At 36.7% G+C, this 25,682-nt stretch overlaps 3 protein-coding genes across 7 annotated transcripts; 1 reads left to right on the top strand and 2 right to left on the bottom strand.

Annotated features, from left to right (window-relative positions):
• Nucleotides 1-11,802: 11,802 nt before the first annotated feature.
• LOC147277528 (putative disease resistance protein At1g50180) lies at nucleotides 11,803-14,857 on the bottom strand. The gene is made up of 2 exons (XM_086254923.1): nucleotides 13,771-14,857; nucleotides 11,803-12,726 (listed from the first exon to the last, which is right to left on the bottom strand). The coding sequence occupies exons 1-2, from the start codon at nucleotides 14,807-14,809 to the stop codon at nucleotides 11,924-11,926; spliced, it is 1,842 nt and encodes a 613-aa protein (XP_086111049.1). The 5' UTR covers nucleotides 14,810-14,857; the 3' UTR covers nucleotides 11,803-11,923.
• A 306-nt stretch (nucleotides 14,858-15,163) lies between these two features.
• On the top strand, nucleotides 15,164-17,152 carry LOC147277527 (SNARE-interacting protein KEULE-like). The gene is made up of 7 exons (XM_086255656.1): nucleotides 15,164-15,258; nucleotides 15,373-15,472; nucleotides 15,573-15,707; nucleotides 15,770-15,874; nucleotides 16,010-16,271; nucleotides 16,415-16,686; nucleotides 17,117-17,152. The coding sequence occupies exons 1-7, from the start codon at nucleotides 15,164-15,166 to the stop codon at nucleotides 17,150-17,152; spliced, it is 1,005 nt and encodes a 334-aa protein (XP_086111782.1).
• Nucleotides 17,153-17,223: 71 nt separating this feature from the next.
• LOC147277526 (uncharacterized) lies at nucleotides 17,224-25,050 on the bottom strand. 5 transcript variants are annotated; one of them, XM_086254572.1, is made up of 7 exons: nucleotides 23,992-24,429; nucleotides 23,259-23,316; nucleotides 22,341-22,410; nucleotides 21,671-21,783; nucleotides 18,804-18,899; nucleotides 18,425-18,497; nucleotides 17,224-17,492 (listed from the first exon to the last, which is right to left on the bottom strand). In XM_086254572.1, exons 5-7 carry the CDS (start codon nucleotides 18,886-18,888, stop codon nucleotides 17,480-17,482), a joined length of 171 nt encoding a protein of 56 aa, XP_086110698.1. In that variant the 5' UTR covers nucleotides 18,889-18,899; nucleotides 21,671-21,783; nucleotides 22,341-22,410; nucleotides 23,259-23,316; nucleotides 23,992-24,429; the 3' UTR covers nucleotides 17,224-17,479. The 5 variants fall into 5 exon arrangements, with proteins under 5 accessions (XP_086110698.1, XP_086110699.1, XP_086110700.1 ...); XM_086254573.1 differs by having other exon boundaries at nucleotides 21,671-21,770; XM_086254574.1 differs by lacking the exons at nucleotides 22,341-22,410; nucleotides 23,259-23,316; nucleotides 23,992-24,429 and adding an exon at nucleotides 24,935-25,050.
• Nucleotides 25,051-25,682: the final 632 nt, after the last annotated feature.

Here is a 25,682-nt window from a genome sequence, read left to right as displayed (position 1 = left end):
CAACCTCCAAGCTTGCCTTGCAAGAAGTGCAATATTATAATCTTCCAAATTTCTAAAGCCAAGACCACCAACTTTCTTAGGTCTGCTTAACTTATCCCAATTTATCCAATGGATCTTATTTTCATCTTCCTTCTGCCCCCACCAAAATGTAGATAAGGTAGAGTTGATTTCTGAGCAAGTAGTCTTAGGAAATTTAAAGATGGACATTGGATAAGTGGGGACTGAGCAAGCAACAGATTTTATAAGAACCTCCTTACCTGCCTGAGACAAGAAAGAGCTTTTCCAGCCCTTCACTTTCTTGTATATAGCGTCCCTAACATAAGCCACTGCTTCTCTTTTAGATTTCCCCCACACAGTGGGAAGACCAAGATACTTACCAGGGCTGATAGCTACTTCCATTTCCAAAAGAGAACAAATACTCTCAATTTCAGACTCCAAAGTATTAGGACTAAAATAGAGGGAAGACTTTTGGTAATTAATTCGTTGCCCAGTAGCTACACAGTAATCATCAAGAATAGACTTTAACACCTGGCAATTCCTTGTTGTAGCCTCCAAGAAAAATAACGAGTCATCAGCAAAGAATAAATGAGAGAGCAAAGGTCCTTCCCTACTAAGCTGAATACCATGTAAATTTCCAGAATCACAAGCCTTTTTTATCATATTAGACAACACATCTCCAATGAACAGGAAAAGATATGGAGACAATGGATCTCCCTGTCTTATCCCTCTAGTAGGCTGAAAAAGAGGACCCGACTTGCCATTAATATTTATTGACAAGGACACTGACCTCACACATTCCATAATAAGAAAGACCCACTTAGGATCAAAACCCATTTTTAGCATGACCACCTCCAAGAAATCCCATTCTACTCTGTCATAGGCCTTATTCATGTCCAATTTAAGGCCTAGCTTCCCAAACTTACCCTTCCTTCTAAGCCTTACGTGGTGAAATGCTTCATGAGCCACAAGAATATTATCTTGAATTTGCCTATTAGAGACAAAAGCACCTTGAAAAGGGGAAATAATCTCTGGCAGCAAAACTCTGAGTCTATTTGCAAGGATTTTAGAAAGAACTTTGTAGGAGAAATTACAACAGCCAATGGGACGAAATTGGGAGAACTCCTCAGGAGCTTTAACCTTAGGAATCACTATCAACCTTGTTTGATTCATCTCATTAAGAATATTCCCATCTGCCATAAACCTCTCCGCTGAACGAAACACAATATCCTTAACAATATCCCAAAATTTTTGATAGAATACTCCAGAAAAGCCATCAGGACCTGGAGCCTTCAACGCTCCCAGGTCAAAAACTGCTTGTTTTACCTCGTCAAGAGAAATGGGAGCTAATAGTAACTCATTCATTGTTGAAGTAATAACAGGGTCTACACAAGATATAGCAGCAGACCAGTCTCTTGGACCATCACTCGTGAAAAGGGACTTAAAATACCCAAGAAAGCCCTCACGAATATCCTCCTCGTCATCTAGCCATTTCTCACTAGCATCCTTAATACTCAACACTTTATTATACTGTCTTCTTTGAACTGTAGAAAGGTGAAAAAACTTAGTGTTTTTATCACCCTGTTGAAGCCACTGAATTCTTGATCTTTGCATCCAATACACCTCCTCATTATCCCAACACTGTTTAATTTGGGCTGTGAGGGACACAATTTTAGATTTGTCCATACTCACAACATTCTTCCCCTGTTCAACTTCTAAATCTTTCATAAGCTGATTGACTTGAGATATATTATTCTGAAAATGCTGTTTACTCCACTTAGTAAGATTAAAAGCACAACTCTTGAGATTTTTCCTCCATTGATTAGCCCACAGACCCCCAATGCTGGCATGCCAAGAATCTGACACCACCTTATGACAATCATCACTGGAAAGCCACATAGCTTCAAATCTGAAAGCCTTAGGAGTTTTTATTTCCTCAAAATCTGAATCCAAGAGAATAGGAGTGTGATCAGACCCCAAGTAAGGTAAATGAAACACCTGGGAGCTAGGATTAGAGCATAGCCAGCCAGGACTAGCTAGAACTCTATCCAATCTTTCCTTAACCCAACTCCCATTTCTATTATTTACCCAAGTAAAACTAAGGCCACTATAACCCAAATCCATAAGGTTGGTCTCCCTTAAAAAGGATTGAAGATATCTCAATTCCCTAGTTGAAAGGAAATTCCCTCCTTCTTTCTCATGAGCCCAAGCCATAGTATTAAGATCACCAATACACAACCAGTCACCATGGTTAGAATCAGCCAAAGTAATAAGATGATTCCAAAAATCTGGTTTATCCACATCAACTGGAGGACCATAGATGCAAGAAACATTCCAAACCGTTTGTTTTCCCACAATCCTCAATTTCATATGAATAAGATTCTTAGAAAATTCTAAGATGTCAAGATCAATGTCATCCAACCACCAGAGAGCTAAGCCACCAGATAACCCAACAGGGTCCACATAAAAGCTGTGATGAAAATTCATAGAGCATTTTAGTTTTTCCAGTTTCTCTGAGTTTCCCCTAGTTTCCATGAGGAAAACTAGAGAGGGACAATACTTCCTCCTGATTTTCTTCAGGTTTTGGACTGTCAGGTCTGTCCCAATACCCTGACAGTTCCAACTAAGGATCCTCATTGGGGACTTGTGGCTGATTCTGGCCAGCCACCACAACCATCTAGTAGAGAAAATTCACCAATCTTTAGCAAAGACACCGGAACATTAACAAGATCACCACAATTCTCCTGATCAGGCAGATTTTTAACCTCCCTCTTGAAAATTTTCCTAGGTCGACCCCTCTTTTTTACTGGGACCCCAACCTTTTGTTTAGCACTCACCGCTGAAGGGGCAGGAAGAAAGAGTAAATCAGTTTCCAATCTTGATTTCTTGCACGGAGGTTCAGGGAGATGAGCCTCCCCTATTCTTTTCAAATCCAGTGTTTTAAAAACACGAGCAAGACTAATCACTGGTTCTGCAATATCACCCATGTCAGAATCAAATTTTGGAGGAGGTTCCAAAATCACATTAGATTCCCTAACATCAGGAGGTAACTCAACAGTGTATGGAACAAGCAAAGACTCTTTTTGTGAAGTTACACACGACACCTCCAAATGATTTTCTTGGAAGTCACATTCTTGAGAAATAGAGGCATCAATATGAGAGAGCTTTGACTGGAAAGAAGCAAAACTAAGAGTTTGAGTAGTCTGAACCATAGTACTCTTAGTTTGCACACAAGTCATATTACTAACCCCCTCAGCAGTGTCAACCATCTTAGAAATATGTGGGACAGACTGCTGTGAATTCTTACTAGATTTCGATTTGAGCTACTGAATCTCCACACTTAAATCAATGAAATTATCACCCCTAGCCGATTCCACAGTGGACTTCATAGGGCCCAAAGTACTCCACAAATCAGAGTTAGCCCTGCTAGGATTCTTCTTTCGAAAATTCAGTTTAGGTGCAGCAAACGTCCTCAACTTATCATCAAACTTCAAATGACCATATTCATCCCTCCCAATTTCCTCTTTACAATCTGAAAGACAATGCCCTAATCTTCCACAATTGTAGCAGAAGTCAGAAAGACGTTCATACTTAATAGGGACCCAAGTTAGCCCACCATATATCCACATCAGGGATATGCAACCCAGCTAAGAGAGGTTGTGAGATGTCCACAACAACCTTAAAACGCAAAACGCCTCTAGGAATTAGCTTGGGATCTTCCACTTCAAGTACCTGGCCAATTCTAGCTCCCAATTTCAGAGCTACCTCCTTGGTCATCAAACCTCTAGGTAGTTCAGTCAACTGGACCCAGAAAGGCACCTCCGAGAAACTAATATCACTGATAGCACATAGATCTGGCCATGGAGAAATACTAACGCAAAAACCCTTAACTGACCAGGGCCCATTATCAAGGATTTTCCGGGCTACAAGTTCATTTTCACAGGTAATTGAGAATAAACGATCACGCAAACCTACCATAGTAACTTCCCCATAATTTTTCCAAGCATTCAACAAAATACCAATAATAGTACCTCTGTTTGGCATTTTGTCAGCAATTATAGCAGCAGCTAGGTTGACTGACTCTGAATCATCGTGAATTCCAGGATCTGAATGAGGCTTAATCCCAGAAGCAAATAAGGACTCCATCTATGCTGAAATCAAACCCAAGGATCTTAATCCAAACAACTCCAAACACCAAATAAACTCAGAGAACGGAAAGGAACGACCGAGACGAAACAGAAGAAAAGATCATCGATGAAAATAAACGCTGGAAGAAAAACTAATAAACAACATGGATTTTGCAGAAGAATCAGAATCCATGGGTAAAGAGGAAGAGATCTAAGAAAGAGTATGAGACGAGCTCACGAGCCAAACACCACAAAGGCGCGAAAGAATCTCATTTCTAGAGAGAGAGGCTCTGCCTAGAGAGAGACGGAGTATATTATATTAGTTTTTGGCTTTAATCATGAATTATGACTCAAAATCCAAAGTGCACAGTAATAAAGGACTTTTTTTTTTTTTTTCCAACATCAAGTCTTTCTTAATTCATATAATTTATTACTTTATATTGCTTTTGTTTGCTTTTTTATTTTTTAAAGAAAAGAAATAGTTTTTTGTGGAAGTTGGAACTTCGGAGATGGAATCTTTGAAAACCAGAGCTTGTACACTCTGAGATTAATACATTCTTAATCCTAATTCACACCATTAATATCACCATCATTGTTCTTTGTATTTGTATATATGTAAATTATAGGTTGGAATGGGCCACCAATTAAGCATCAAATTGCTACTCGATCCACAGATGACTACTTCTATGTTGAATGGCAGAATGGCTAGTGCGCCTTTCCAATCTTTTTTTGTACCACACATTTAATTTGGTATCCACTTTTAAAACTAAAATAATTGATATACAGCTATGAAATTGAAACTATAGAAAAGTAGCCCACCATAATTTGAAAACTATGATCCAATGCTACCTAAAACAATATCACAATTGGTTTAAGTGCTAGTCCACCTATATTTTTCTTTTGGAATTAATACCATTTTGCTCCCCAGACTATTACACTTGTATCAGTTTGCTCCCCAGACTTCTAATTTGAAAAATTAAGGACTCTGACTTTTTCAATTTTGCCAATTGAGGTTCTTTTGTCAATTTACACATTTTTTATCCAAATCTTTGAGGGCAAAATGGTCCATTCCAATTAGATCTTATCATTTTTTCCTCATGCATCATTTTTCTTCTTTTATTTCTTGCTAAATTTTGCTTGATCATCTCGACATTTTAGATGAAAAATGTATAAATTGACTGAATAACCTTCATTGGCAAAATTGAAAAAGTCAGGGTCCTTAATTTTCCAAATTAGAAGTCTGGGGAGCAAACTGATACATGTGTAATAGTCTGGGGAGCAAAATGACATTAATTTCTTTTTTTTTTCTATTGTTTTCAATTTTTATCATCTCAGTAGTTTTTTTTAACTTTAATATCAACAAATTTTAAAAGTAAAACACTCCTGAATTGAACTGAATTGGATTATATATACTTAATTGTATTATATTAAACTAAACTTATATTGTACTGAGATACAAATCTAAAAAATACTTGTTGCTTAAGTCGTATTAAAGAGTTCTTAAAATTTCGTGAGTATTCAATTAAGTGTAATTTATTACAATTTAAAATAATTCAGTCGAGTTGAGTTTGACCCAATCCAGCATAACAAATATGCATAACTCGTCTAGATAGACATGGCTACCAAAGAGACACTCAAAGTCTTGTTATTTCAGGGACGCTAAAGACCATGATTTTTAATTTTATTATTATATGTAAATAGTCCACATTCAGTGACTTATGTTAAATATGATATGGGATCGAAATAAAAATCTTTGACCTTTGCCTTCTCGATCACCAAAAAAAAAAAAAAAAAAAAATTGTCCTTTGCCTGTCATCTGTTAGCCTTTATTTTCTGTTTGTCTTTAACTTCAAAGTTGCTTTTGACTGTCGGTGGCTGTACAACTAAAAAGATAAATAAATATGTAAATATATGAAATTATAGTGTCTTTGTGCTCAGATGTGTGGTCATTGTCCATATACAGCTCTTAGAATAACAATAGTAGAGAAGACTCAGAATAACTAGTTACATATATAATAATATTTCTCTCCTAGTTCTTAGAAGAAATTCCAAGCTTATATCTTTAATTTCCATCTTTAATTCTTACTAAGCCATTAAGCAGGCTCAGTACAAGCACTTCAATAGTACGTCTAATGTCTCATTAACTAAATTCTAATGGCTCTCATGGTGATGTGGTGGTAATTAAGAGACTATTCTAATTCTTGTTGGAAAGCAAACCTAGCTTGGGTAAACCACACACTTGGAAAACAAGAAGTGACAGAACAGTAGTAGGAGTATTATTTTTTGGTAAGTTTCCTAGTAGTTTCCCAACAAGCTTGGCCCTGCTTGAGTTTCATCCTACTTTGACTTTCTCACCAACGCATGCAGCTGAACTGACACTAGCAACCCCTACACGCCCTTCTTCAATTTCACCATGCTTTCCTACCAACAAATGCAGCTGGCACTGGGCCCTGGAGGTCTTTCAGTAAGTTTCCCGTAATTTTACTAAACTTGATTGGTTGGGGATCGATGCTCCTGGAAATTGCCTGCTGTTTATATTAGGCAAAGGAGCCATATGTTCATATCAGGATTTATAACCAAGACCAATTTAGGCTAGCTTTTGCAACCACATTATTTTACCATCCTAATTAACTGACCACATGAGGTGGGAGCTAATCGATGCCTTAATGTCATCTTAATTAAGATGTCGTTAATGATAAATTAAGCACATTACTCTTTAGTTAGGCCATTCACAGTGGTGAGAATGAGAATGAGAGTAGACATGGCCTGAAAAGTGATTTTGTGGCCTGAAAAGTGATTTTAATGTATAGATTACTCTATAATCTATACATTAAACCATATATACTCTATATTCTTTAGGATATTAGGTTTTAGACACTTTAAAATATTTTTAATTATTTTTTTATATAAAAATGTATTAGAGTTTAGGGTTTAAAATAACTAAACGAAACCCCAAACCTTTTTTTTCTTTCCAATTGCCCAAAGGCCCCAAAACCCCCCGCCCTCCCTTTTTCTCCTTTTTTTTTTTTTTTTTTCTTTCCTTACTTTTTTTCTCTGTGCCTCTTTCTTCAGTCTTGGTTTTTTTCTTTCCTTCCTTTTTTCTCGTGCCTCTCACCCAACCAAGCTTTGTTTTCACTGAGTGTAACAACCCAAATTTTGGCTTATGGTAATTTTTTTACTTAAAATTTTCAAACTTGTTTTAATGTTTGTTTAAAGGAATTAGAAATTTTATTAAGTTTATTTTAACTAACTTAGACCTTTGGTTGTGATTCTAAGCTTAGTTGTGTGGAAATGAATTTTAGAAAAGGAAAATTCAATAATTTGACAATTTTTTTTTTGGAATTAAGTTATGAGAGTAGATTTTTCATAATTTTTCTAAAAGCAATTTCACTATTTTTGAGGTTATAGGAAATTAGTACTCATCAATACGAGTCTGTAGGATTTTTCGGTGAATTATTTGGAATCTCAAGCTATTTTTGGTGAATTTCCGAAGTTGGAGAAAATAGAAAATATGAATTAATTAATTGCTGATGCGAAAAATTTCGAAAAATTCCGGTAAATTTAGGTAAACTTAGACGAAATTTTGAAAATTTCGGCAAAAAATTGTTAAATATGTATTTCGATTTCGGAATCCTAAAAAAACGAAATTTTCTGCGAAATTTGATACTTTGGCTGAAACTAGTTGGGTATTGGGCTGAAACTTGTAATTTGGGTCAAGACTAATACATATACATACATATTTTTTTTTAAAAAAAAATGGGGTGGGCTTATGTCCGTCTCTTAGTCCCTCGTGTTATTGTAAGATTTTTTAATTGGCAATTTTCTAAGATAAAATATATTATTATGTAAGCATTAAGTTATGATAAAGTTTTTGAGTCAAAGAGATCAAGTTTGTGTCAAGAGAAGTGTGAAGTGAAATATGTTGATCAAGGTTTAGGATCGAAGCAAATTTGAAAGGTATGATTCGATGTTTAATCTCTCAAGTAAATGTAATGTGATTGAGAAACTTTGCATGCATTCTAAGTGGTTAGAATTATGTTCATATGCATTTAAATGTGTTTACATATTTCATTTAGGGATTGAGAATGATATTTGAAAATGTGTTAAAAAGGTATTTCGGTCGAGGAGGATATCGATCCTACCCTTAGGAATGCTTCCATTTCAATGGGTTGGCTTCGAGCAATAATGCTACTCTCAAATAGGGTCAGGGACGTCTTTCCTAGCTATTCGTACCCACCGCTTTTTCTATTTTATTTTTTATTTTTTTTAATCTCAACATTTCTTTGTGTTTTAAATATTTTAAGACTACCTAATTTTTTTAAGGGTGTTTTTTAAAGTCCATTATAGAAAATAGGCTTTATTATAAGGTCAATTATAAAAAATCAAGTCCCAGCCCGCATCAACTTATTAATGAAATACACACACTGTTTAACAGTGACTATTTACACTCACTGTACAACCATGGAAATTACACTCACTGTGCAACAAAAAAAAAATGCAACTTATATAAATAATCTCAATTTTTCTTGCACAAACATGTGAAAGAAAAGATAAATCAACATAAGACACAAATTCAAGCTTTTGGAGTAAAAAATCCTAATTTTAGCAGTAACAAATCATTGCCACTATTGAACAGTAATTATTGAGTATCGACACAGCACCTCCAAATCAAGCGATTAATTAACAAACTCCAGCCTATAAAAAAAAAAAGGTGGGGGTAACTAAAAGCATAAATGATTCAAAGAGAATTACAGGGACAAAGGTCCAGAACAAAGAAACAACACCATAATCGCATGGGCCTATATATAAAACCCAATAAAGTTCTCAACCAAAACTTACTCAAAGGTGTGAGGCCCAACAAGGGTTGAGTAGCCCAACTCCAAGGGCAAGTTGGCTACGCAAGCATCAGTGTCTATAGAAGCACATTTACACAAAATTAAAGAAAAAGAAAGAAAAGAAAAAGGGAAGGCCTGCGCTTTTACCTACTTTTCATGATGACAATAAAATATCCATCAACATTAACACACTCAATTTGTATAGTGTTGTTAAAGTAAAGGAAGAACTTACTCTTTGTTGCAGCACACACGCATATTTGATAATCGCATTAACACAAACAAACAAGTGTTTTTGTTTTTTAGCCACTCACAAACAAACAAGTCTAAATGGTTATTAAAAAAACATGCACTATCCACCAAACAATTGCAACCCACCAAGAAAAATTCATTACAGAGTAATTGAATTGCTGCAAAACACCACAAAAAAGTAAATTTCCAATTCTCAAATCCTAGTAAGTATCTGACAATTGCTTAGCTGATTCCATGTCACATGCAGTTCTTGCACACTTAAACCTAGAGGAAGAGATTGCTTCCACTTGTAAGTCTTTTCTGTGTCAAGCACGCAAAGTGTGTACTTCGGGATCTTTAATCTTTAATCTTTAGTCCGAAGCAGTGTCTTTTCCTTCTTTGATCTTCGGGAAAAGTTTGTTTAACATGCTCCTTTCTCCATAACTTCTCAATTTTATGCGCAGTTGCAGAGTAGGACAAAGCCAGCAATTGAAACCCAAAAGTGCAACATGATCGAATTTTTCGCATTTACCAAAAAAATGAAATATTCATATGCATTCATATGTATCATGTATGTATATACAATGCTATGAAACAAATATAGCGCTTCTAACTCAGCCTAAGATTCTTCCTCTTACCCATGGTTCGTTCATATTTGAAATCAATGATCTCTACAGATCAACTCCTTCATGGAATTTTTTTTTTTCTGTATATTGAAATTAGTGATCTATAACTCTCTGAGTCTCTGAGGTATAGGTTAATATTTGTTTGTTTGGCCACCACCCACCGACCCTGATCACCGGCGTGTCTCCTCGACGCCGGTCAGCTTGCCAGTTCTTCCTCCAGCCAGCCCCTGCGCGCGCGACCAACCCAGCCACCTAGCCCCTGCGCGCAACCAACCTAGCCACCCAGCCCACATCCGGCGACCTTCCCGACGACCCAAGGCCACCGGCCGACTCCCCACCCCTGCGCGGGCCCAGCACAGCCTCCTTCGTCGACCAGCCTCCGTGCACAGGGAAACAGCTCAGAAAAACCACAGCTGCCGCCCCTCTGTGTCGCCGGACTCCGGCCAAACTCCGGCACTATCAACTTCGAAAATAGGTGGGTTTTCTTCCCTTCTTAGTGGGCTTTCATTATTTTGTGGTTTAATTGTATGATTTTTGAGAATTTGAGAAGTTGAAAATTTGGGGGTTAGATGCCATTTCGGGATGCCTTAAATTTTCAGTTTGGAGGGCTGTTCTTGTTGTGAAACAAATATAGGGCTTCTAGCTTAGCCTAAGATTCTTCCTCTTCCCCATGGTCTGTTCGTATTTGAAATCAATGATCTCTACAGATAAACTCCTTCATGGATTTTTTTTTTTTTTTTTTTGTATATTGAAATTAGTGATCTCTAAGTAACTCTCTGAGTCTCTGAGGTATAGGTTAATATTTGTTTGTTTGTTTTTTATTTTGTTTCATTCAGACTGTTAAAGTCTGAGTAAGTTAGAATTACTACGACTTTTAAAGTTTTACCTAGATAAAAATAAATGAACAGAGTTGTAAAAGTTTGTTTGTTTGTTTTACCTAGAATTACTTTGAACTGCTTTGCCCAAATAAAAATTTATTTGATTAATACTGAATTGAAAAAGCTGGTTGGTCTTGCACTTGAGAGGAAGGCAAGCCAGAGTAGAGGCATGAAAATGAAGTAGAAAAAAAGGAAGCAAAACAGAGAACCAACAAGTGTTGAATCAAAAAAGATTTTAAAAACAAATAAAAAGAAAAATTGCTAATGTAATGATGTGAGATGGAGAGAACAAAACAAAAATTAAGAAGAAGTACGTACTTGTTACACGGGTTCCCCAATTACAAGGGAAGGCACATGTTGGATTTTATAGAAATCCTCTCCTCCTTCCTCAAGCTTACTACAAAATGTATGAGGCATCAATTTAATGGTTAATTCCTTGAGTGTACTCACATATCTCAGCCCGTCTGGTAATGTCGTCAATCTTGTGCAACTCACAATTTGCAATCGGCAGAGATTAGCCATGGCTCCTTCCTCCACCCTCCACTCTATTATTTTATCCACTCTATTATTATCTTTGTATTCTCCTCGAAAGTGTCTCTTATAAGGGAAAGAGTTGTTAGATTTGGCAGTTTCTGTAGCATTCCCATCTGGTAGTCCTTGAGACGACAATCCATCAATAACTTGGTTAGGTATGGCTAGTGCTGGAACTCTTTCGGTAATTCTACTGTTGGCCCAAACAAATACAGCTTGTATATATGATGACAACTTGATACTATTTGCGTAACCTCCCCACAACTATTCATTCCAACAATGTTGTACACATACAGAGACCGAATACGGTTAAGCGTGTTGCTTGTCGCTTTCAAGATTTCCTCCAGATTTTGCAAGGGTCCTGATAACATTATTTTCAATTTTATGAGATTGGTTAATTCAGCAACATCATTCAAATCACTGTAGCTAGTTGAAACAGGACATAACGTCTGTAGACAGTTGCAGTTTACCCCTTGCTCTGCCAAAAAAGGGTAAATATAAATGTCTTAACTGTTTCATCTTCCTTATCACATTTGGGATGACCATAGGCATATTACGAACATTAAAATCAAGAGTTTGCAAACATATCAAATTACCAAGGAATGATGGAAAGAAATTTATATCACTATCCCGCAGACTTAGAAACCTTAAATGGACCATATCCCCGGCCAATTTCAATAGGCAACTCTACTTTTACTTTGTTAATTCCTTCCACCTTCAAAAATGTTAAGGAATTTGAATTCCTTGAACAGAGAATGTATCAATTTGTCACCTTTTGCCATCCATCCGTTTAGGCCAAAGTATAATAGAGACCTAAGGTGGCAATTCCTCTCATTTCTTGATGGAACCAATTTATCAGCATTCTCATCTAAGTAGATGGCAAGTCTTCGAACTCTACCCATTGGTGCTGCTTCCGTAGCCATGGATGAAGAAAAAGGATGCATTGCCTCATTTCCTTGTGCAAAATTGACTATTTGGAGGAAATTTTCCTCTTGCGCCTTTGACAAACACAAGTCTCGCATAAGATCATGCATCCGACAAGTTTTGACCATCCTAGTCGAACCCCGCTCTCCAACTTGAACCATACACCTTTCCACTAACTCATTCAAGCAATTGTATGCTGTATCCTCCATTGTTTCCCCTAAGCCTTGCTTTTGTTGTGTTGAAGAGATAAGACCTTCTGCTATCCATAATTGAGTCAATCTTTTGACTGGAATCTCAGAATCCTCTGGATAATGGTCTAAATATTGAAAGCACGGTTTTAAGTTATATGGTAAATCATCATAACTCAATGCTAACACCCATGATGCACATGCATATTCTTGGTTCTGATCTGTGCCTCTCCTTATGTATATAGTAACATTTCCATGCACTGTGCCCCAGTCGCTAATTGTTTTCTTTCTAGCTAGAAGTCCTGCGAGCACATTGATGGCTAGTGGCAAACCTTTACAGTGTCGATGCATGATCTTTCCCATTTCTTTCTTTATTTTGTAAATTTCAGAATCTGAAAGGTATAATAATAATAATAGGTAAAATCAATGAAACTTCTTATATTAGCAATATTAAAGTATAAAAGAAAAGGTAAAACATTTTATCAGCAATGTCCATTGTTCAAATGAATTTGAACTCCAATTACGTACGAAAAAAAAAAAGAAAGTTTCAATTGGTGTCTCTTGTAAGAGTAATGCTATTTGGATCAAATTAAGGACCAAGTAAGGTGTCATTTGAGGATATGTGGAGATGAAGACCACATAGAGATGAGGACCACCTTCCCAAGTGACAGCTCACTTGGTCCCTCTCATTTGGTCCCTCAATTTAGTCTAAATAGGATTACTCCTCTTGTAATATATTTTTATTTTGATGATATTATGAAAACAAAATAAGAATGCATCAAGTTTAATAACTTTGACTAATAGGACAGAAAAATGTTTGGGATACGGTTCAATTAACAAATTTAATATTCCATGTTCATTTTCTAACACGATATCATGTTTGGATAATTAAAATCAATGGGTTCAATTAGAAATTTAGAAGTTGAATTTCATTTGCTTGGTCAGTAATTATGCTTCCATTTCGATGGGTTGTCTTCGAGCAATGAAGCTGCTCTCAAACATAGAAATAGGGACAGGACGTCTCTCCACTATTTCATTTTTCTTTATAATTATTTCATTTCAACTATTCATTTTGTATGATTTAAAGACTACCTAATTTCTTTCATTTATTTATCATTTTATATAGTCAAGTATATATCTCCTGTAATATGGGATAGAGATGTATGTATGTACGTAATATTTGAGAATATTTGGAATTTATGTCTAATTAGGATTGTTAAATAAAGTACTGTACGTATTCAAAACTTTTTTTTTGGCCAATGCATTCAAAACTTAAAAAGACATAAATTGTTAATCTAAAAACAAGAGATGGTTGACTTACTATATCCAAATTAAAAAACCCGAAGTAGAGCAAATTAAATTGAATGCACATATTTCTATTAGGCTCAAATTGTAAATAAGAAAAGTATAGGTAAAGGGGTTAAGTGAGAAAATACCTATAGCATCATTTCCTAGTACTGCTATCTTCTCAAATAGATTCCAAGCTTCATCCTCATTTAGTGGCAAGGGCAGATAACGGAAACCATTTTGGTCCACATGCAAAGCTATTGGTTCTTTGCGTGTGGTAAGCAATATTTTGCTCTTAGCTTTTCGGTCTGCAAATGCAGCTTTCAGAATGTCCCACATCTCGATGCTCCAAATGTCATCAAGAACCACCAAACACCTCCTTTCAATTTGGAATTGATAAATTTTCTTGGCTATTTCACCGTCCTCTAGTTTTGCAATTTCTTCTCTTTGCTCCTGGGTTGCTGAAATATGTTTAATTAAAATTGTCTTCCAAACATCTCTTACTTGAAATTGTTGAGAAATACATACCCAAGCAAAACAATCAAAATAGCGTCTCACTTCTTTGTGATGATACACTTGTTTTGCAAGAGTGGTCTTCCCCAAACCACCCATCCCCCATATAGAAACAACTCGGGGACAATTTTCATCTTTCACCAAATGCATAATCACTTCCTTTGCTGAGTCTTCTAACCCAACAACATCATGTTCAATAACATGAGAATAAGTTCGCCTCAATAGCTGTTGCCTCTCAGACAATTGCAAAGAAGTACTGGGACCTCCAGTCTCCCTAATCTCCATCCTTATGCCATAAGTTTGCAAACTCAACCTCAAATTCGACAGTTTGATTGTAATGTTCTCAATTTCTGACCCAATCTTGTGTAAATGAACTCCTTCTTTGAAGATGCAACCATATCTTTTCAGAACATTCTTCATACCTCCTTTCCTCTTGGAATCCACTTTTACGACATCCTCCAAATCATAAGCAGCATCTCTAATTTCGGCAACCCAAATGCGTACTCTTGCATCGTCTTTCTGCTTTGCATCTGCATCTTTGAGGAAGGCTTGCATGAATAGTAGCTCGGTCCGTGCACGCTCAACTTGGCCTCTGACTCCATACAAGGATGTGGCTTCCTGAGTGAGCAAGTCTCCGACCCTTTCGACCACATATGAAACAACAGCCTCAGCCATATTAATTTTCTTCTCGATCCGAAAGGGAAACAAAAAAACCAGATTTAGTTTTCGATCAGATTGATGATATGAGAGATTGAGACCTTATTAGCAGTACTGATTGAGTGAAGCAATATTCTCTTCAATTCGTTTATGTATGAAGCCCAGTACTCAACCAATTCATCTCAACAAATATTCACTTTTCTGTGCCATGACTTATTAAATATCGATGCAAATAAAAATGTTGTTTTAGGGGATCATGATGATCCTGTCTGGCTTCAGCTTCGCCATGCACATATTGCACATGTACGTATAATTCATTTTCTATATATATATTACTTCTTTTCTTTTTAAATTTTTTTCAAAGGACCACAAATGAATGAGCTTAATTGTCAGGCTAGTGAAATGTTGCATGAGAAAACGGCCAACTTGATATCCAATAAGACTGCACTACTACTCTATGGTTCAAGGTAAGTTGGTGTGTATATATAAGTTTATTTTTGTATGTAAATTTCTTAATTTTTAAAGTTTTAAAGCATGATCAATTAAGCATGCCAATTTGACCTGTTATATATGTTGTATAGAGATCATGGTGGTGAAGTATCTTCGAGGGACTTGCAAAAGATGGTTCAAGCATTGCCACAATATAAAGAACAAATCGACAAGCTCTCCCTTCATGTTGGGGTAATTGGTTAGGATTAATTTGATTTATAAAATTAATTCCAATAGTTAAGTTGACAATACTCAAAAATTTCAGTTAAATTTTGATTTATTGGTGATCCAGATGGCAGAGGAAGTTCACAGAAATATCAAGGAGCTTGGACTTGGAAAAATTGGGCAGCTGGAGCAGGATCTTATTTTTGAAGATGCGGGAGTGGAAGATGTCATCAAATATTTGAACAATACAAAAAATGTACATGTATGTGACAAATAAACCAGACTCCTTGTGATCAACTATTATATATATTTTTATGCATGCAGGACAGTAAAAGTCGTGAAAATAAGTTGAAGTTGCGGTTGCTGATGATTGTTGCAGCCATTGATCCTCAGATATTTGAGGGTGATGAGGGTCTCAATCTCATGGAGGTTTGTACTAATTAATTACTTTGTACCACCCAAGCCCTAAGCCCCAAGCCTCAAGGTCAAAGTCACTTGTTCATCATTATAAAATAATTTGTGCTACTTAATTAATTAATGCTGTTAATTTGTTTTGATCATCAGTTAGCAGGATTAACACCCGATGATAAGAAATCAGTGAATAAGTTGAGACTACTTGGGGGATTATCAGTCGATACCCAAAAAAGTAGTTCACAGGGGACTCGTTTTTCTTCTATCAAGAATGCGGATATGCATGAGTTGATTGCATCTATTAGATGCTTGTTGGCTACTTCTCAGAAGAAACGTGCAGCAAGGAAACAACTACATCCAAGTCCGACTGAAGAAGAAGAAATGGCAGCTTTCGCGCTTTCATCCCGTTATAGAGGTACGTAACTAGGTACCTTAATTTTTCTTGGTTACATTGGAGGGAATCGAATTTTGGAGTTATTCTAATTCTAACCCATTATCCCAAACAAAATCTTCCAAATTCTTGGGTTAAATATTTCAGGAAGTTATAGAAAAACTTAGCAAAGGTGAACTGTCAAAGGAAGAGTATCCAAGTAGGAGCAGCAGTCCAGTTGGTTATTCAATCAAATCAAGACGGACACCAACATGGTGCCGGGCAGAAGTCTGATGATGATGGGTCTTCAAGGAAGAAGATGGGCCAACGCATATTTGTAGTCATAGTAGGTGGAGCTACTAGATCAGAGCTTAGGGTTTGCCACAAGCTCACAGCTAAGCTCAAGAGGGAAGTTGTGCTGGGCTCCTCGTCTCTTGATGATCCTCGTCATTTTATTAAGGTAATATATAACAATTAAACTTAGTTTTGATCCTGTTAATAATTTAACAGGTAATTAATTGGTTTTAATTAATTTTGCAGAAACTAAAAATGCTGAGATCGAGCACACGATCATCGAGCTCTCATTGGATATGATCTCTCATGCTCTGAAATAATGTTAAAGTTAAGCCATAGGAAATTAAGCCGGGAGCCTGGGAATGAATGAGGGGTTCTGATGAACTAGTTTTCAAACATCATTAGCCTAGTAGCACTAGCTAGCTGCTAGCAGCATGTGTCTATCGGCTAAAAGCACATTTATGTATTTATGTGTCTATGTGCCTCATGTTACCCTACTTGTATATTTGTTTCATATATAGCCACAATGATTTTGCCTTAATATTTCTCCGATCTGATAAAAAGCACATTTTTTTTTTCTTTTTTGCTATACACAGATTAAGAATAGCTCTCAGCCCAACTACAGAGAATAAAGGGAAAGGAAAGGAAAACTATAAGTTTATAGGAAGAGGAAAACGAATCGAGCCACAACACATAAATCCTCTGTTAGAATAATGTTATCAAGAGTATAGAGCAGGACTAATACAGTCTGATACATCATTATCAAGTGAAATAAAAGCCCAAAACATGAGCAAATGGTGTTGAGAATGGATTGGAGATGCACAATTGCTCTCACAATGTCAACATTTTCCCAAGTCAAATCTAAATACTGAGTGTAATACATTCTGCAGCTGGCTAACCGCATACAAATCCTCACTCCATCCTATCACGACCTTCCAGGTCGATGCTTCCTCTAGGCCTCACCATAGATGCCTGAAATTATTATAGTAGAAGAAAAAGTTAAATTACAGATTTTAGAGCGCTTCTAAGAACATACAGCAAGAAGATACTGAAAATTTTGCATTGCTTCAGTGGGAAGAACATAGCAAACCAAAGCATAGCTCTCCCGAGAGTAGTTTTTTATTTTATTTTTTATAGTCCAAAATCCATCTCTTCTATCGAGATCCTAAAGGTTTATGGTATGATGCCCTATACAAATACTTGGGTATCTCTACTAACTCGAAAAGCACCTCTGAAAATTAGGCTACTCCCCTTTTTGGAATGCCATAAGTGATTTCACAATCCACAGTTCTGTTTGTATGTTTCCTAATGGCCAAATAGAAAAAAGCATGTGAAGACCACAATTCCACAACAGTAAGTGAAGACCACAAAAATCTATCCAAATTGTTTGATGGGAAGTGATGTAAACCCTCCAACACGTTCGGATGTAGTTTATCCAAAGTGCTTTGAGTTTGTAGCACATGAAGCCTCTAAAGAAAAGAAAAGGACAACTGCAACACCTAATTCAAGCATTTTACAAACCACCCATCATGGAAGAGGGTCCAGTGGCTTCAATGAAGAAGGAATTTCAGTTATGTAATAAAAGATAAGAAGATTAGAGAGGAGGTATACCAACAAAATTCAACATTCGAACTAGCCTTAAGAACTTTAATGCCACAATTGATCTATTTTCCCAAAGGCAAGAAGGCTGGAACCAAGAACTGATTCTTTTCTAGATGACAGTCAAATTCCACATTATCCATTGTCCCATTGCTTAAACCCAAATCAGGTATCAGAGAGTCGTTTCTTTCACGAAATCCAAATACATCATAGCCAAGTATATGTTTCTAAGTTCTAGTATAAAGAGAAAGATAAAATGCAACCACCTCATGCAATCCACCAAGAGAAAAAGGTTAGAATAATACCTCTTGCAAAACTCTGTTACATATCGTGACCCGTTGTAAAGAATGAACCACATCAACACAACGACCAAAGTATCTGTCAAGATTAAGGAACTTACAAGTGCAATATTATAACAGCACAGAGGAAGGGAGAGAACTCCCTACTAAATTTGATCAAGGATAGTGGGAGATGAAGTTGAAATCTTGAATGTTAATCATAACATTACATCCTCAACGTACATTTATACCACTATTCATTAAGATCACAAGATTACAAAATCATGATAACCAAAAATACAAACTTTTTATGTAGCTTATATATGACAACATTGTAGAAACTTCAAAATAAGAGGCATAGACAAGTATCAAGCATATTGGAGAAAAAGGGAAAAGCATAGGATACTGAAAAGATAACGCTCCCACCAATCCAACATATAGAGCCCAAAAGTGACATTGTAAAGATAGATCTTGCGTTGAACCCAATTCATGGCTCTACAACCTACAAACAGTAAGCATAAGGTTGGTATCAGGTTAACATGTCTCTCAACAAATACAAGTTAACAAACCCATATATATATATGAGTAAATCAACAAGAAAAGAAACACTTCATGCAATTTCCAGCAATAAAAAAAATATAGTAGGAATGAGCTGAGTCGTTGACTGTATCAAAGGAAATTTGGGGGTAACAAATCCTTGTTTTATGTAATGATTTGCACATTATTTTTTTATTAACAAGCAACCTAACAGAAACAGATCAGTTATTTTATAAAGTCTCAACCTTTTTTCCCAAACCTTTCCCACCAACCAAACAGAGAGATAGAGAGAAACTAATTGCTCACCAGTGCAAACTAAGGGACGGTGGGCCGGGGCTAGCTCGGCGGCGGGGTCGGCGACAATGAACGGAGCAGAGCGACAGTTAGAGAGAGAGAGGGGAGGTGGGGATGGAAGAGAACTTTTGATATGGGGCAAACGGTGTCGTTTATGATTAGCCCACCAGAAATCTAAACCTGGAAGTCTGGAACTGAGTAGGACAATTCCAGCAATAGCGTCGTCCCCTTCGCTGACACGTTTTGGGTTTTACCCATATTAAAGCCCATCTATCAAAGTAGCCCAATTCTGACAAGTGGGCCCATATTAAAGCCCATCTAATTTTTCCCATTTCACTAGGCCCACGTCTACTCATTTTCTACAAGTCAACAAAATCATGCTGCAGCTGCAAGTCTGCAACCAAATCATCCCATTGTGAACTTTTCAGGCCCATTAGGTTAAATTCCTACTTGGGTTCAATTTGTGGCAATTAGGGGCTTGCTTTTGGTCATAATCATAATGGGAATTACTTTTTATGACCCAACAAAAAAGGGGCTTACTTTTGAACTGAGTTAGCTTGCCTTATTTACTATTTCCTTTGCCAAAGCATTTAGTTTAGGGTTAAATATAAAAATGGTTCACGAATTTTGCTGTGATTTTTAATTTAGTTAATTAACTATAAAAATGTCAATTTGGTCCACGAATTTTTCAAGTTATATCAAAGCAGTACAAACGTTAACTTCCATAAAAAAAATTAAGCCAAAATGTGATGAATGGACTAAAATATCCCTGAAAATGCAGTCACATGTTGTGCACATGACTAGTTCAGTTAATTTTTTTTTATAGAAGTTAATGTTTGTATTGCTTTGGTACAATTTGAGAGATTCGTGGACCAAATTGACATTTTTTATAGTTAATGGACCAAATTGAGAATCATAGTAAAGTTTGTGCACTATTTTTGCATTTAACCCTTTAGTTTAAGTTAATTTTTGTCTGAATGTATGATTCATATTCACAATTTGACAGCTTAAACATTTATGTTGCTAAACTACCTAACAATAGGACACTAGCCATGGGATATGTTAGATTAATTTTATTTTGCCAAACAATCTTATATGTTATCTACCTAAAATATGGTTGAGTAACAAATTAAGTGATTCATAAAAATAAAAAAAGAACAACAAAAATATAAGTGACACCATGTTGTAATGAACAGTTTTAATTTATAATTTATTAACATAACGTGTCAAAAATTCTAATAAGCTATCATGCTTTGCTTACTCTTGCTTATAATATACAATCCATCGGCCCATTTGTGAAAAATAAAAGAAGCCCAACATGAAAATAATAACAATTAACGATAATAAACATTATCATCACCCTATTGTCATCACTTTTTTCATATTAGACAGGTGTTCCCTTTTCTTTGCTGTGGAATATTTCCATTGGAGCAAAACGCCAAACTATATCATGTCTCACGCTAAACTTAAAAAATTAACAAAATCCTAAACCAGATCATTTATTATTAATCAAGTGGTTGCTTTTACTTATAGAAATAGAAGCCAAACACAAAGAAGTGAAAAGCCCTTTTACTTGACTTTGATAATTTCAGCCTCTAAACAAAGGATACGATTTGTGTTGAACGAATTGAATTGTTGAAATTGGCGTTATTATCTTGATTCAATTCCTATAATAATTGAATAATTTCATTAGTTATAAAATTCAACAAGAAAGATGTTTTGAAATTGAGTATATATTAATTTCTCAACTCTCATATAAATTATGTTAGTTTATTCTTAATACCATTAATTTGGAGGAAATCAAATAATTGGGAGCTAAGGACCAAAATGTTATAATTAAACATGTCATACTATTCGGTTCGGTCTTCGGTTTAGGGGTTTCGGTTCGGTTACCGATCCGAACCCACATTGTGAGTAGTATGGGCTGGAAATTCTTGTTTGCAAGTATTACATCTAGCAAAAGGCCACATAATCTTACGCTGCTCATGCATTTTTTCAAACTTGGTGCAATGTATCCACACTATAGACTTGGTCTTCTTAGATTTGGTTTCATTCTCTACTTGGTCATCATTCTCATCTTGGGTTTGGGTTGAAGGTGAAGGTGTAGGTACTGGTTGGTTTGGTCTGTTTAGAGGTGACATTATTGTAGGGCAATTAAGGTTAGTAGAGGCATTCATAGTGCTTGATTGGCTAGACTCCATGTGCCCTAAATTCCTAATTGACAAAGTGTAATAAACTCAATTAAATTTAGACAACAGCAATCATGATAAGTGAAAACAAAGAAAAGTAGAAATCACCAGCTGAAAACAGATTGCAAATTCCATTTACATTTACATTTACATTTAAGAAGCTAGTTCAACAATGAATCACACAATCAGCAGGCAGCACCAATAATCATTCAATCATTATCAAAAATTCAAAATTACAAGGCATACGACATACCTCAAGCAGGCTAAGCAACAGGTAGCAGCACCAACAAGCAGGCTAAGCAGCAGCACCAACAAGCAAGCTAAGCAGCAGCACCACCAACAAGCTCTTCAACCTTGCAAAGAATCCTACATTAATTAATAAATCATCAATTCTGAAACCCTAACCTAAACTGATTCAAACCCGAATATTGACCCCAAACCCTAAATTAATTATTAATCAATTTAATCCATAATATTGTGACAGGACCGCCCCCGGATTCCACCCTGAAACCCGGAGAGGTCCTGTGGGATCCAAAATCAAGAAAAATCCTACCAAAAATTCGGCAGAACTTTTTTTTTTTTTGGTTACAAAGGGAGGCCAAGGAAAGAGACCTAGAGGGGGGAGGGGGGGATCGAAACCCGGTGAGGAGGGGGGCAGCACAACTGCTTGGCCAACTGGCCTACCCAAGTCCTCAAAATTCGGCATAACTTCCCCAAAAAATGGACTAACCCAAAATTTCAAAACCTGTTAAAAAGCACTTCTAAGATAACAACCACCTCTACCACAACCAAAAAGGGGTCTCAGACCCAACAATTTCAAAATAACCTTATAGTTCAAGTATGGTTATCAAAGTCACTACTCCTATTACAGCAATTATTACATTTAAAGAAAATGAACTTCCAAAATGGAAACGAATCCCTACAAGATCAGGGGCAAAAAATGGATGTGATTTGCCTCAACACGAATGGCACGACCTCCACCAAAGCTATTACCTGGGGGGGGACAATTTAAGACATAAAATAGAGAAATAGTGAGTTAACTCAGTGAGTGGACAGATTTATTGAAACGAAACAACATTAAAATGTCATTTCAGTACAATCCTGTAAAACCATGTTTAACTTCTTCTTTGAAATCCGCCAGTTTTAAAACGTTTTCAGAACACATTCCAAGCTGCTATCATAATTTAAATAACCAAACTGAGGCGTAAATCATTTATCAAATAAAATTTAAACATTTAAAGTTTGAAATAGCTTATAAATTTAATATGAACAATCGCATTAAAACTGTATGATACATTCATAGTAAAACACACCCAGTTAGTTACCTGTAGAATCTGTCATACATGAGCAGAGCCGAGAATCTGTCATAGCATGCAGAGCCATAAATTTTGTCTTACGTGCACGCAGAGCCACCCCCAAAGGGTTAAGCATCACGACACATGGCCCAAAGCCTATGTGTGTGCCGCAATGGGTCCCAAAGAACTATCTAATCTGATAACCTAGAAGGGTACTGAAGTGGGTAGTTTGAAAATCAATAACAACTCATAAATTCATAAAAACCAATCTCAAGTCCTTTCATTTTCTTTCCAAAGCTCCCCATAACAAGTCCAAACTCATCAAATATGCATTTGTTCAACTCACAATATCTAAATTCATGAATCCATGAAACTTTGAAAACAAAAACCATAACTCTCAATTTAAACTTAGGAAAGAAGAATTTAAAAGCCAAATTTTAACTCAAAAATCCTTTAGCTTAAATTCAAACTCAATATAGCCAAGTAATAGAGTTTAATCATCAACATATAAAACATTTCAGAAAAATTAAAAGTTAGTCCACTCACAGTGAGAAAATCAAATGTCGATCCTCCGCCGGATCATCGCGAACCCCAATCGTATCGCCTATACCATCAACGAAAAAGTAAGAAATTAGACTCAACTCCAATATATTAAATCTTGTGTGTGCGTGTGTGTTAATCCTAACGTCCCGCTAAACCCACGCTCAACATAATGGTTAAAAAATCATTTTTCTCAAAACTATACGCTCCCTAACCTATTTCTACACTGTCCCGAAACTTCCCGGCTCACACCAACACCACTCACAATTCTAAAACCAAATATAAACCTCAAAAAATAAATCTACGTAGCCAATCTAAAATGAGCACACCGTCTGAGAAAAGTTCGGTATCTAAAAACTATCCAATTACGATCCAAATTTGAAATTCTCGTCAACCCAAGGGGCATCCACCTAACCAAAATCAATAATCAACTTAATTTGAGTCTCAAATTTATATTATCCAAATAAATTGACGACTGGGTGGTCAGAACCATCACCGTCGTCGCCCAAAGTGACGGATGTCTAGCCTAAAAGTCACCAATTGTCCAATTTCTTAAATTTTCTAATTCTAATAATCAAATATCATTTCCTAGGGGTGTAAATTGTCCACAACTACATTAATATCATCCAATTTCCGAAATTCTCAAGAGGAACCCGAAATGGGATCTAAATCCCCAATTTCAATTCTCCAAAATTACTCAAAATAAAGCACCAAAACGCCGAGAAATGACAGCCCATACCTCAAGGAGAATAACCCACTTAAACCCTCGAAAATTGATGCTGAAATCTGGCAGGAAATTGGAGGATGGGGCCGGCGGTTTTGAGGTGGTTCTTGAGTTGTTTCCGACCCAGGGGAGCTGCTCGGTGCAGGAGTAAGGCCGGGCTGAGCTGGTCAGCCAAATGAAGGGTCGCCGGAGGTCTCAGATGGCCGGAATGGCCGGCGGCGTGAGCGATAGTGGTGACTGGGTGCAGGGGTTGGGTGCGCACAGAGTAAGGAAAGAGAGAGAAAACACGGGGAGAGAGAGAGTAGGCTCGGGGGAGGTGGTCGGCGCTGGGAGGGGGTGTTCGCCGGAGCCAGAGGTTGGCAAGGGGTGGCCGGTGATGGTGGGTGGTGGTGGCTGGGTGATGCGCGCAGGGGAGGGTGCGGGAGAAGGAAGAAAATGAAGAGAGAAAGAGAGAGAGAAATGGGTTGATTTAAATTGTGGGGTTTGGGTTTTTGAAATTACCCAATTGCCCTTTTTAGAAAATTCTCCATCTTTCCTACTAAAATTCCTAAATTGAACACCGTTTTTGTTTACGCGTTTGGAAACTCAAGTTCTAATTAACCGTCTCGAACTTAAAGGCTACAAATTTGAATTAAAACACCCCTCTAAATGCTAGAATTCCTTTTCAAAAATTTTAATAAGGCCCGCTCAAAAGATTAATTTTTATTAAAGAAATAAGACTTGGGTTCGGGTCGTTACATATTGACCCGACCCTAACCCTTAAATTGACTCAAATCTGAAACCCCAAACCCTAAATTAATTACTAATCTATTTAATCCCCAATATTGACCTCAAACCCTAACCCTTAAATTGACTCAAACCTGAAACCTCATACCCTAAATTAATTATTAATCCATTTAATCCCCAATATTGACCCCAAACTCTAAATTGATTCAAAGTTTCAAACCCTAACTCTTACCTGCGGAGGTGGTGGTGACAAGCGATGCTGCTCTGTGAGGTGGTGGTGACGAGCGGTGCTGCTTTGTAAGGTGGTGGTACTGGTGATGAGCGGTGCTGCTTTGTAAGGTGGTGGTACTGGTGATGAGCGGTGCTGCTTTGTAAGGTGGTGGTATTGGCAGAGAACAGAGACACAAAGAGATCGGTGAGAAGATAGCCATGAAATCACACAGAGAGTGAGAGTGTGAGAGAAGAGTGATAGAGTAAGATCAAGTACTTACTTGGATCGAGACTGAGAGAAGAGGCAGAGACTGAGAGAGGAGCCAGAGACTGAGAGAGGAGGCTGAGAGGAGACAGACTGGCAGAGAGTGAGAGAGGAGGCGGAGAGTGAGAGAGCCAGAGAGGAGGCGAATTCGAGAATGAGAGAGGCAATGAAAAAAATTAGGTCTGTTGACTTAAGTTAGTTTTGTTTAAGTTTTTTTTTTTTTTAATTAAGACATTAGGGTATTTTGGGGTTTGGTTTAGGGTTTAGGGTATTTTGGGGTTGGAATTGGGGTTTGGGTGGGGTTTGGATTTTTTTATTTTTATTACATATGTTTTTTAGTATATTGTTTATTAGTTTATATGTTTTTTAATTTATTTCATATCTTAATAAAAATATTATACCATATCCTAAAATAACCTTAGGGTATAGGACTATAGGATATACTATATAGTATATAGTTATATACCATCATACCATATACTATATAAGTATATAGTATATTAGA

Source organism: Dryas octopetala, chromosome 8 (genome assembly GCF_963921425.1).
Source record: "Dryas octopetala chromosome 8, drDryOcto1.1, whole genome shotgun sequence".
NCBI classification, from domain to species: Eukaryota; Viridiplantae; Streptophyta; class Magnoliopsida; order Rosales; family Rosaceae; genus Dryas; species Dryas octopetala.
This window is presented reverse-complemented; position numbering and strand designations above follow the sequence as displayed.

Bases quoted from the DNA above. Each gene is read 5' to 3' on its own strand.
- LOC147277528 (XM_086254923.1), bottom strand. From the start codon at position 14,809: ATGGCTGAGGCTGTTGTTTCATATGTGGTCGAAAGGGTCGGAGACTTG. The intron at 12,727-13,770 runs GTATTTTCTCAC...TATACCTTTCAG, and splicing joins ACTAGGAAATGATGCTATAG to ATTCTGAAATTTACAAAATA.
- LOC147277527 (XM_086255656.1), top strand. From the start codon at position 15,164: ATGAATGAGCTTAATTGTCAGGCTAGTGAAATGTTGCATGAGAAAACG. The intron at 15,708-15,769 runs GTATGTGACAAA...TTATGCATGCAG, and splicing joins ACAATACAAAAAATGTACAT to GACAGTAAAAGTCGTGAAAA. The intron at 15,875-16,009 runs GTTTGTACTAAT...TTTGATCATCAG, and splicing joins AGGGTCTCAATCTCATGGAG to TTAGCAGGATTAACACCCGA.
- LOC147277526 (XM_086254574.1), bottom strand. From the start codon at position 18,888: ATGAATTGGGTTCAACGCAAGATCTATCTTTACAATGTCACTTTTGGG. The intron at 18,498-18,803 runs GTATCCTATGCT...TAATCTTGACAG, and splicing joins GTGGGAGCGTTATCTTTTCA to ATACTTTGGTCGTTGTGTTG.